This window comes from Aptenodytes forsteri, unplaced genomic scaffold (genome assembly GCF_000699145.1).
Source record: "Aptenodytes forsteri isolate BGI_AS27 unplaced genomic scaffold, ASM69914v1 Scaffold68, whole genome shotgun sequence".
Taxonomy (NCBI): Eukaryota; Metazoa; Chordata; class Aves; order Sphenisciformes; family Spheniscidae; genus Aptenodytes; species Aptenodytes forsteri.
Genome location: NW_008795382.1, coordinates 1,351,170 through 1,362,877, shown reverse-complemented (window position 1 = coordinate 1,362,877; position 11,708 = coordinate 1,351,170). Strand labels below are relative to the sequence as shown.

General features: G+C 50.0%; 1 protein-coding gene across 2 annotated transcripts in view; it reads left to right on the top strand.

Annotated features, from left to right (window-relative positions):
• Nucleotides 1-11,353, top strand: part of DAB2IP (DAB2 interacting protein) — a 142,857-nt gene extending 131,504 nt beyond the window's left edge. For both annotated transcript variants that reach the window (XM_019472428.1, XM_019472429.1), the window contains exons 12-16: nt 1-314; nt 3,330-3,482; nt 7,262-7,464; nt 8,464-8,551; nt 10,208-11,353. The exon at nt 1-314 is cut by the window's left edge. In XM_019472428.1, the coding sequence (XP_019327973.1) occupies nt 1-314; nt 3,330-3,482; nt 7,262-7,464; nt 8,464-8,551; nt 10,208-10,375 (926 nt within the window). In that variant the 3' untranslated portion in view covers nt 10,376-11,353. The remainder of the gene's footprint in view (nt 315-3,329; nt 3,483-7,261; nt 7,465-8,463; nt 8,552-10,207) is intronic.
• Nucleotides 11,354-11,708: the final 355 nt, after the last annotated feature.

Genomic DNA, 11,708 nt, shown 5'->3' with positions numbered 1-11,708 from the left:
CTCCCCGCCGGCCGGGGGAGCTGGCCCGCCGGCAGCTCTCGCTGACGGAGAAGGGCGGCCAGCCCACCATGCCACGGCAGAACAGCGCGGGACCGCAGAGGCGGATAGACCAGCCGCCCCCGCCGCCCCCGCCTGTCACCCGGGGCCGGACGCCGCCCTCCTTGCTGAACACGGTTCAGTACCAGCGACCCTCCAGCGGCAGCATGATGTCCTCCTCACCAGACTGGCCTGGCAGCGGGGCCCGTCTCCGGCAGCAGTCTTCCTCCTCCAAGGGTGACAGCCCTGAGATGAAGCAGCGCACGATGCACAAACAGGTGAGTTTGGGGGCTGTACCAGCTCTGGGCATTGAAGGGGCCAGGCGGGGTCAGCCCATGGACTTGGAGAAGAAATTGGCCAGTGGGGATTGCTGCAATGGGAGGGGATGTCACTCTGGCTCTGAGTTACCACATCAGTGCCAACCCCATGGTGGCATTGCATGTGGGGATGTACCTTGGCTCCTGCACCCAGCTTGAGCCTTGAGCCTCCCTTGAGACGGAGGCCCTCCAGGGACGGGGACACAGATCAGTGTTCTCTGTGTTCCTCCGTTGCGTGGCACGTTGGTGTATGACTGCCGCAAGGCGGTAGGGGGCAGAGACACGAGGGCGATGGCAGCCATGCCTCTGTCCTGCGCTACCATCTTGTCACTGCTTTGCCTTTCCATGCCCAGGCTCTCATCCCATGCCATAGTCAACCCTGCGCCATCTCCCAGACTTGGACCAGGCCCTAATCTTCTCTTGTAACTAAGAGTCTCCCCGCTGCTGCTCCTGTCCCAGCGGAGCCATGGCACTCCTGGACACTCCTATCTGTTTGCTCTGTGAGACCCTCCTGTAAGTGCGTCTGGGGAGGTGAGAGCGGTATGGAAGGAGTGTGCTCCCCGCCGAGAGTGAGGTTCCTGCTGTGCAGAGCTCTGCAGTGATTCAGGTCCCAGACCGCATGCTGGTCTGCACAGAAATAAATTTCACTATTCGTGGTGCTAAAATTGAAAGCAGTAGGTCACAGACCCAGGGCCCTTTGGTTTTCCTGGCATGGATAAATTGTTTTTCTAGCGCTCATTTATTCATTCTACATTTCAGAACTAACCGTATAGAAAATTAACACAGTAGGGCTTCCAGTGCCTAAATAAAGAGTTTTAAAAGTAATGCAAACCCAGAGAATGTGGACAACTGGCAAGAGCTTGCTGCATCTCAGCCCAGACACAGTAGTAAGGCACCTTTTCAGCAGTACGGTATTGAAAGAGCAACAGAGTTGGTGTAACTACCTCTCCTTTACAAGGCAGCCATGGAGGCCTTTGTCAGTGCTGCCCATTGAAGGCTTTTTTATCAGCCCCATCTGGAGCTGTTCTGTGCATACGGTATTGATTCATAAGCGCTGACATTAGCAAGCATGCCATGTAGCAGCGTTTGTACAATGTGGATCAATACTCATTAGGTACAGAGGGCACGGAGCTCTGCAAGCAGCAGCAGCCTGTTTGGTAGCAGAGTTTCTTCCAGAAAGACAACAGTGAACTCCAGGTGACCTTCGGAAAGCCCTGGCCAAGTTGTGTTTGCAGATCTTTCCTCCACCCACCCCTATTGTCCTCTCAAAGTTTCTCTCAAGACCTGAAATCCTCAGAATGCCTCTCCTACCCTTAATCTGCGCATTTTACTTGTATGTTAGCAGCATCTGTAAACCATAATGAAACTACTTGCTCATAGTTGGTGGTATTAAATGCTGTTTGAGAACAAAGAAATCCCATTTGGTGGCCATTTTAGTAGAAGTCCATGAACTTTGTTCCTGCCAGCCAGAAGCGCTTCCTCTACTTCTGTAAGTTCATCTGCTGAACTGACTTCCAAACTGTCCCAGGCCAGATCAGATGTCCTTTTTTACTTCTTCAGAGAAGGAAGACAGAGGCAGGAGGACCTGTGCACAGTGGGCTGAGCTCTGTTCATTGACATCCTTTACCAGTGGCCTTTACGCTGCTGAAATGAACGCGGGTGGCCACTGCTCCTTGAAGCCAGAAATTCTGAGCAGCCACCACAGGTGCAGTGTCCAAGCTGGAGATGCAAGAAAAAGCAGAAAGCCACAAGCCTGGTGAGGATTTATAGGAAGTGATGTTCATGAGCCGAGTCTGAAACTTCTGATTTAAAATTCTGGAAGTAGAAGACCAGACTGGAAGATGGCATGGGAAAGCCCCCAACCCCAGTGAGGTGATTAAACCAGTCCCCACTCCTTCCGAGTACAGAACCTTGCGTTCTGCTGCTTGCTGGTGACTGGGTTTCTCTACTGTCCAGAGGTTTGAATGAAGGAGAAAGTCCCTGACATTTCTGACTTGTTAACTTGAATTCCCTCAGCCAAGTCATCCAGATCCCTTGCGTTCATCCAAGAAACTGTTTACTGCAGTTTATAATGAGCCAGGATGGAGGGGAAATAGCTGGAGATTCACTTCCTCAACCTTGTAATGTGGCTGGGAAATATTCAGGCAATGCCATTTGCAGTCCCTGCCCAGGCTAGGACTGGAAAGCAGCAGCCGTGGCTCTAGCTCACTGACCATAGAACAGCACTGCTCCTTGAGCTCCCATAGCTACATGAACAAACCTAGAGATGAAGTACTAAGATGTCAAGCATTTAGACCTCTCCAGCATCGTAAGTGTAGTCTCAGCCAAAAAGAAACCTTTATTTTCCAAGAAGGCACCTGCATGACCAAAAGTAGCATTTCAGTTTGCAGATCTGGTTTTATCTGTACGAAATCTCCACAGCAAGCAAAAAGGCAGCTCAGTAAAAGAGCCTGAAGAGTTGAGTGAAATCGCAGCTTGCGGAGTGAATATACCACATGAAGCCACTCTGCCTGTCGGCGCCTTTCTCCACAGCAAGCAAAAAGGCAGCTCAGTAAAAGAGCCTGAAGAGTTGAGTGAAATCGCAGCTTGCGGAGTGAATATACCACATGAAGCCACTCTGCCTGCAGCTCGGCGCCTTCTCGGGTCGTGTCCTGAGGTGACAGGACCTGCTCAGAAACCTGGGCCCGTTACTTTCAGCAGGACCCCACTGCAGCGCACCATTGTACGTCTGTTCTGTGGGGATGGCACAGGGAAGAATTTGGCCTGTCAGAGGCTGTTTGACCTAAAATAACGTGAGGTGCAGAACAGGAGTTGTTCCTGCCCCCCAGCCCCGACCGCTCTGGTAGCTCAGACTTGTTCGTTGCTGCTGGAGCAGCATGGGAGAGGGCTTGCTTGAAAGGAAATTCTCTCTCTCCAGCTTCATGACCATTTCTGTTACAGGTTTTTCTTTTGTTATGGTTGTATGTTTCATTGTAGGCCCCTTCTCCTGTGAACCCCAATGCCCTGGACCGCACTGCTGCTTGGCTTTTGAATATGAACATGCAGTTTTTAGAAGATGAAAGCATTGACCCAGATTCCAAGCACAGGGATAAGCTCAGGAATAAGGACGAGCTCAGCCAAGCAGAAAAGGTAAAACCTGATTGGATTGAAACAAGTTTCTAAATAGAGAGAGGATTTCCGTGAATGTCGTTCATCTGAGCACCCTGGGGACAAGGTGGGCTGTGTGGCACGTCGCTGCCCAGGAGAGAGGGATGTCAGTTTGCTCTGTGCCCGGCTGCTCAGCCTCACAGGGCACTTCTGGGGAAGGCTTGGGAGGTTTTCACACACTCAGTGACTGGAATTACCCTCTGATGAAAGCAAGTAAGAAAAACAGGAGCCAGGAATCAAGTGCTGGTGCTGCTCTGCAACAAACTCTGAAGCCAGCCAGTGCCTGTTACTTCCCCCATTCCTACTCCCCCCAGCTGCAGGGGGAGAAAGCTTAAAAAGTGAATTAAGCACACCTATAAAAGAGATGAGAGTAAGATGCAGGCAGCCTCGTGCCTCACAACGGGGACATGTAGCAAGAAGCAGCTTCCATGTCAAAAGGCTGTAAACAGAGCTAAAAATTAAGTCCAGATTCTGGTCTCAGAGACAGCACTGGGACCTGGGGTGACTTCAGTGGTGCAGTGACACTGCCCCGAGCTTATGGCTGTGTCACACAGACAAGGGCCTGACCAATCTGAGGCTCTGTCAGGAACTCAGTTCCAGAGTATTCAGTGGGAGAAGCAGGGAAGAGACAGAGTAGGCCTGGCTAGGGGTGCAGAGGAGGGTTAGGAATAAGGATCCAGCAGTCAAGAGCTGGAAGATCCCATCTTTGCTGATTGCTGCTTCTGCAGGGTGCTTTCTCAGCAGCCTGGCTCTGCCAGGACCGCTGCAGTTGGGCACAGTTAGCATTTGGGATGTTTCCTCAACGTGCTTCTCTTCTGTCACACCAGCCATGGGTTACCACCCGGTCCCACAGAACTGCAGACATCACCCTCCCTGAGCCTCTTCCCTGTTTTTCCAGCACAGACATGTTTCTGGTTTTGTAACGATAGCCTTCCTGTTCTCATTTTGCTGTGCTGTATCATTGTGGGACTGTCACCTGTTAAAGTGAAATGCCAAAGGCAGGTATCGTAGGGACTGGTAGGTACAAGGCGATGGCTCCCAGCTGCCCCAGGAAAAGCGTGGCAGAGTTTTGTGAGAGTTCGGCCCATTTCTTACTGGCTTTCTGCTGCTTGGGTATTCCTGTAAATACACAGACATGTACTGATCAGATAGCAGCTGACACAGAAAAATGTACGTGCTTAGCAGACTTCGTTTGCAGCGGTACAGAAATCTTGACTACCACCTAAGCGGAGACACTAGTAGGCAGCAAATCGAAGAGAAGGCATTGTCAGACTGGTGCATCGTGCGCTGGGTTATTGCTGCATTTAGTCATTGAAGGGCTTCAGAAAGGGTTCAGTGCTCATTCGAGTCTGTAATGGAGATGACAGTGGCAAGCTTTACTGTTGCAGTCGAACTGGAGTGAGGTGAAATGCCGAAGGACCACACACTAAGAAATGTGTGCTGGCCTTCTCCAGCTCACACCTGCCAGCTCCCGCAGGCAGGCAGATGGCCCTCCGGTGTGGACGCTGTGCGTGCCGAGCGTTGTCACTAATCCCCTTCCTGGCACCCTTTCCTGTGAAACGGGCTCAGCTTCTACCAGGTGGGCATTCACAGGGACTGCTCTATTTCCATGCCAGCCTGAGGGGCCGCTGCTCCCTGGGACATGTCAGGCTCGCCCTGTCCTATGCAGGGAGCGGCTCACCAGTGGCCCTGCTCAAGGTAGACAATGGTGGGATTACGAACTCAGGCAGTATTGCAGCAAACCGGTCCCTGTCCCAAGTTCAGAGGGAGCCCCCACCCCCCAGGAGCCTGCTGTCTCATTCCCATGCAGCATCTTTTTGTTACTTTGCTGTCACATCAGTCACTGACATTAAAGATCACCATTAGCATAATCTCTCTCCCCATTACTGTAAGACATGAATGGTAACCGAGAATGAGACAAGTGTTCTAGAGACAGGCAACTCCTTCGCTGTCACATCAGTCACTGACATTAAAGATCACCATTAGCATAATCTCTCTCCCCATTACTGTAAGAAAGACATGAATGGTAACCGAGAATGAGACAAGTGTTCTAGAGACAGGAGCAACTCCTTCGGTCTCTGAGGCCTCTCCTGCTATCATTTGAGCTCACTTACGCTGCTTCTATTTTAAGGCTAGGGTAGGTATCTAATCTTTCCTGTTCAAGCAACTCCCTTCTGTCTGACTTTAGTGCTTCTGTGCAACTGTATGAGCATTTGTGTTCCTTCATCGCTCCAGGTTACATGTGCAAACTGTGTCGTTTCAGTGCCGCAGTAAAAGATTTGCTAAAGGAAAAACAGAGTGATCTGTTGTGCCTGTCCCTGCCCAGGCAGAAGGAGCTCAGAGGTCCTGCCCATCTGCCTGCCACGGCTTGAATACTTTGGCAATTCAGGAAGACCATCAGCATCATAAATTTTCAATCCTTAGGAGTTGTTACAATTACTTCTGCTGTCAGCCAGTCAGTTAGTGGAGTGATACTGGGAAAGCAATGTGGATTTATATGAGCTGGGGTTCCGGCTGACCGGTACACAGGCAGCAGCCTGGCTGCGTTCCCCTCTGACAGAGAGCTGATCTGCTGGTCAAACTCCCCAGCAGGACTCTCAAAACTGGGACACATCGTTTGAGTGCTTACACGGATGGCGATGGCCGAAGGGGAAGGCCGTATTTTCAGGTAGCCAAGTCAATACACAATTAAGCACATTTCTTTCAGTTAATGAATAACACTTGTAGCTTTGTAACAGACTTCATGACTCCGATGGAAGTCTTTTTCCTGTATCTGGCTCTTTAAAAGCAGCTTGTCAAATTTCCAGCTGCATGTTAATTATTCTAAGGTCATTCCAGTTGAGATTTTTTTAAAAACAATTTCCAAAGATAATTTTTTGAAATTAAAGTCTTTTTTTTATTTGTACAGGTATGCACTGGATTTTCCTTTAGCAAAGCAAGTTGTACTGAATGCTGTGCTTCTGCAATAGCGGAACCTAGTTTTACTGAGTTAGAAAGCACTTAATTTTTTTAATTGCTTTATGTGATTCTTCTGCTGCTGATTTTTAGCTTCATCTGAATGAACAGTACAGCTGTGGGGTCTTGGCTTCATGCAGCAGCTCTTCTCAGATTGAACCCTGGCTTGACATCTGATTGCGTTGTTTAAAACGCTGGGCCCCAAAAGGCAGTAGTGCTCACTGCCCACGCTCACGCCAGCGAGTTGCCCTCGCCTTGATGAGGGGTGACCACTTTGTGCCAAGATGGCAGTGGCCTACGCCTGTCACTGCTGCAGAGCCTGCAGCCTGGCAGGAGGCAGGCAGCGCTAACAGCTTCTGCTTGGTGTCCAGCAGCTCCAAAGCGCCCACATTTATTGTTGTAGACTGAAGAGCTCATGTGTAAACCCAAAATCCCACCAGTGCAGCTTCTCCTGCCTGTGTTTAGCCCTGCGCTGTTAGTGTGAGGAAGATGCCAGATGCGTTTGCCATTCACTCACTCTAACCTGCATTCCCCATGTGAAATGCCAGACTCTGCTAACAACCCATTCTCTGAACCTGCCAGTGACCTGCCTGCCCAGTGGAACACAGCATCGCTCCTAGCGCAGTGTGGAGAAGACTGAAGAGGAGGTGTCGGCAAGCGGGGTTATCTGATACGGGTTTGCAGCTAGTCTAATGCAAGGAGAGGGGCATAATTGGGTTGTGGGGAAACCCTAGCCAGGGCAAAGCCCTACTAGGTAACATGCCACATGTGTTTTCTCCTCCTGTGTCTGTCCTTGCGTGCTGTAGTACCAGCAGGACCTAGTGGTGCTGCAGGACAAGCTTCGCATCTCCAACAAGAAGCTGGAGGAGTATGAGACTCGCTTCAAGTGCCAGGAGGAGACAACGCAGAAGCTGATGTTGGAGTACCAGGCCAGGCTGGAGGAGAGCGAGGAGCGGCTCCGGAGACAACAGGAGGATAAGGAGATCCAGATGAAGGGCATCATCAGCAGGTACAGAGGAGGTGGGAGTGCTGGAGATGACAGTAAGGCAGGCAGCCTCGTTGGTGTTAGAGCTGACCCCTGCTCAGGAGAATCGGCTTTCTTTGGGGGTGCAGGCAGGTTTCCCATGTGGGTTTTCCAGCATTTATTCACTTTCTGCCCTTCTGGGTTACAGCCCATGGGGGGGATTTCAAGCCCTGACTCTTTGGGTCCCCGCATCAGTGTTAGCTGGGACAAGGAAAACCCCAACATTTTCCTGCTTGACAAAGGCAACACTTCAAGAGGATCTGGCAGGCTTGCTCTTCTGTTCATATGAGCAATAGATGTAACGATCAAAATGTTCATTTCCTGATGTTTAGCTAAAGATCTCATCGCCATCCCATTAGTCTTAGCTATAAATCCCTTTCTCCCACCCAGTGAGATGTGGTGTTTACATTTGTCCGGGGCGTAGACTGTTCCAGTGCAGCTAGCTTCACCTTTACCTGAGCCAAGCCAACTTGGTGCTTTTAATCAGCCCTCATAAATGGGTCAGCCTTCACTGTTCTGTATCACTTAAGCTTTGGGACAGCCTGCTGTAGAGGTCTCTAGAGAAGAGTAAGAGCCAGAAAAAAGACTGGTTCTAAACTATTGGTTTGTGTGTAAGAAGAGGTAGTGCCAATGACTGTGTGTTTCCTTTGTGCTCGAATGCACAACTGCGGGTCCTGGGAGCATCTCAGTGTGTGCCTCAGCATTGCATTTTCAGATGAGACGGTTTGACCTGGTACGGATGATGGGGGCTGCTATGTGAGACCAGTTCCATCTGTAGACTAGCTTCTCTGGTATTTCACATCTCTTCCTATATGTGCTTCAGAGATGTACATCACCCCTTTGCTTCCTTGGTGTCAAGGACTAAATGAAGACATGATGTGTATCATTCACTCTGGGTGGCTGATTTAGACGTGTATGAGACTAACATCTGGGCTTAGCAGAGCCCAACAAACGTAATTTTTTCCTTGTCTGTTCGGCTGCCAGACTGATGTCAGTTGAGGAGGAATTAAAGAAGGACCATGCAGAAATGCAGGCTGCTGTGGATTCCAAGCAGAAGATTATCGATGCACAGGTGAGTGCCCGATACCAAGGGCTGCAGCACTTTCCAGGGTGAGTCTGCCAGTATGCAGCCTCCCTGCCATGCAGCAGTGCCAGCTCAAGCACGGCGAGACCGTGTGCGTGGGTGAGTCAGCACCAAGCTGCAGTCAGTGACAGAGCCGGTCAGACTTCAGCAGGATGCAATTTATTGTCACAGCATTCGCATTCATACAGCTGTTTCCAGCCTTGGAGCTTGGCAGGCGACACAGAGGATGTGGGGGGTGGCAGTCTGTGGAAGGATCATGCCCACAATTCAGTCAGTTTGTGGAAGGATCATATCTTCATTGGTTCAGTCTGAGGTCCCCGGAGCTTTGCTTGGTGCTTCATGTTCCAGTAATACTTGCAGGACCTGAATACAAGGAACACAAAGCCTGGCCAGAGCAAAGCCAACATGTTTTTTCAGCCTTTGGGGTGTGGCTTGCAGGATTGGGAAGCTCAGTTATTGCTATAGATTACAATGGCAGAGGAGCATCAGGTGATGGGTGCAAAACACTGTGCTTGGAAAAGAGAATCTGAAAATATGGTCCGTAATCTTTTAATTTGTCTAGGCAGAGATCAGCATCTCAGCAGCTAGGACGTCCTACAGGTTGTGGCTAGGTGATAGTATATTCTAGGCTTACTCTTAACAATCCTATTAATCGCTTGTAAGTCACTACTCATGACTAATTTACTGTATAGCTAATTAAAAAGGAGATGAGGCAGTAGTAACTTTGTAAAAGGAATCACTGTTTTTCTGTAGAGCAATTTGTTCAAAGCTAGTAAATCATCACGTTCCCTTCTGCACTCCAGCAAAGCCTAGGAGATAACAGGGGCGTCTGTAAGGTGTGAGCGGTGCAGCCTGCAGCCTGCCAGCAGCTCTCAACAGGCTGTCCTGTCTCCTGCCATCTTGTGTGTTACATGTGAGGCTTCTACCATGAGCCAGTCCACGCTGTTCTCTTTTTGTCATCTCAGGCTGTACAATAGTGTTGGACACGTTCGCCCATGGACCTTCAAAGTTACACACAGGCAAACTACTGTGCGCCTCTGAGTTGGTTCTGTTCCCTCCCGCTAATGGCAGACAGAGGAGGAGGATGACTTGTTCAGTGTTGCAAAGAGCAGGAGTGGCAGAAGCAGGCTGCAACATGGAAGCTCTTGCTCCCGTCCTTACGATACTGTAATCAGTGAGAATTGCCATCAACGCCATCCTGGGAGGCCACAAGTCATTTAAACTATTAATTTACACTAACAAAATCAATTAAACACTGACAGGAATAACTATCTTGGGAGAGCACTAGGTTTTAGAAGAGGAATCTTACTGTCTTTGTAACAGCTGCAGTTAGAGCAAACAGTACAGTGAATTTCTGTATAACTGAAGAATTAGAGAAACTATATTATCTCCATTTTGTTCAGGATGCTAAAATGAATTTAGCTCACATTCCACAGGCAAAGTACATTTGTGGCCCTGCTAATAGCAGTGGATTTAAAAAAATGCTGCGTGGCGCTTAAAAAACCCACACCTAAGAATGCCAAAGAGAAAGGTCCTGGTCCATGAGGCCTCTGGGTCGCTGTCTCAGGACAAGCCTTGGCATCGCAGAGGGACAGGTCTCCATGCGTTTCCACTGACTCTTCCCCTCTGCCCGTTTGTTTGCAGGAGAAACGCATTGCTTCATTGGATGCTGCCAACGCACGGTTAATGAGTGCCCTTACTCAGCTGAAAGAGAGGTACAGCATGCAGACACGTAATGGGATCTCCCCCACAAACCCAACTAAATTGCAGATTACAGAGAATGGAGAATTCAGAAACAGCAGTAATTGTTAACCCGTGGAGGGCGCTGCCGCAGGAGAGGAGGCCTGGCCAGAGAGACCGTGCAGCAGCAGGTGTGAGCCGCGGCTTCAAAGAACGGCTGCTCTCTCCCCCCAGAGAAACCAGCTCCTTACTGCGGACGGCGCGCTTGACTGAGCCTTTGTGGGAGATGCTAATGCCAGCACATTGAGGGGACGGAAAGATCGAGTGTGAGATGAGTGGCATAAGGAAATAACATATATTTGAGAATCGCTGTCACTGTTGGATTTAAATCAGTGTTTAATGTTTAAACAAAAGTAACCTTTTCCTTCTAAACTGCCCAAAGGATATGCCTCACCCCTCCCAGCAAGGAATAACATCCTTGTCATTGCAGTAAGCGAAATAAAGGGAGCTGGGCAGAGCCTGCAGCAGGCAGCGGCCCAGTAAGTCCAGTTAAAGTGTGCTGCTGCATGTAGCCGTGCGAGGGATGGCAGCAAAGCTTGGCCCGCTCCGCCTGTGACTCCCCCTGGAGCACAGCCCTCTCCCAAAGCAAACCCCGAGCCGAGCCCAGCCATCTTTCCTTATGTGGCTTTTGTGAGGCCACTGATTTTTACAGCGGGTGACTGTCCACAGGGCATTTATGCAGCTAATTAGTGTTTAATTAACTCCGCCCATATAGGGAGCACAGCCCAGATGAAGGGTCAGGGTGCACTCTGCGCGATGCGGTAGCCAAAGGGGTGCTGCGTGGGGAACCACGGTGGCAGGGCAGTAGAGAAGGGCATGACTGGTACTGCTGGGGCTCCTGGGGGTCCCTGGGGACCAGAGCAGAGCAAGCCCAAGGCTCTGGCACGCGAGTGGAGGGAGGACCTGGCACCTGGTGAATGGCGCCTTGTTTCCTCTCTACAGCTTCTGCTCTCTCAAATAATGGGGAAAAGTCTTTGTAAGCAATAGCCCCAGGGCACTGTGTCGTCCCCCCCACACTTCTAGCCACAGAATAAAGTAAATGTTGCCTGAGCTTGGTCCCTGAGCTGTGAATGAGGTGCAGGGGCTGGATTTTCTGCTGCCCATTGTGGTAGAGGGGGAGTGAGGGGCTACATGAAATGGCCAGCTTCTTGCTTGACAAAGGGTTCGTTATGGGGATGTAATGCTCTGTGCAGAGATTTTTACTATTTCTGGGGAGAAAAACAGACAAAGAAACAAGAAAAAGCCCTGAAGAACCATGAAGATCGGTAATTGTATTTCTTTTCTTTCACAGTATGCATTAGAAAAAAAAAGATCCCATTTTCTGGAATACTGTCCTCTTTAAATTGGGAATGAGCACTGCATGGAAATTAACCGGCTCGAAGAATGTAAAACATGGTCATAAGGG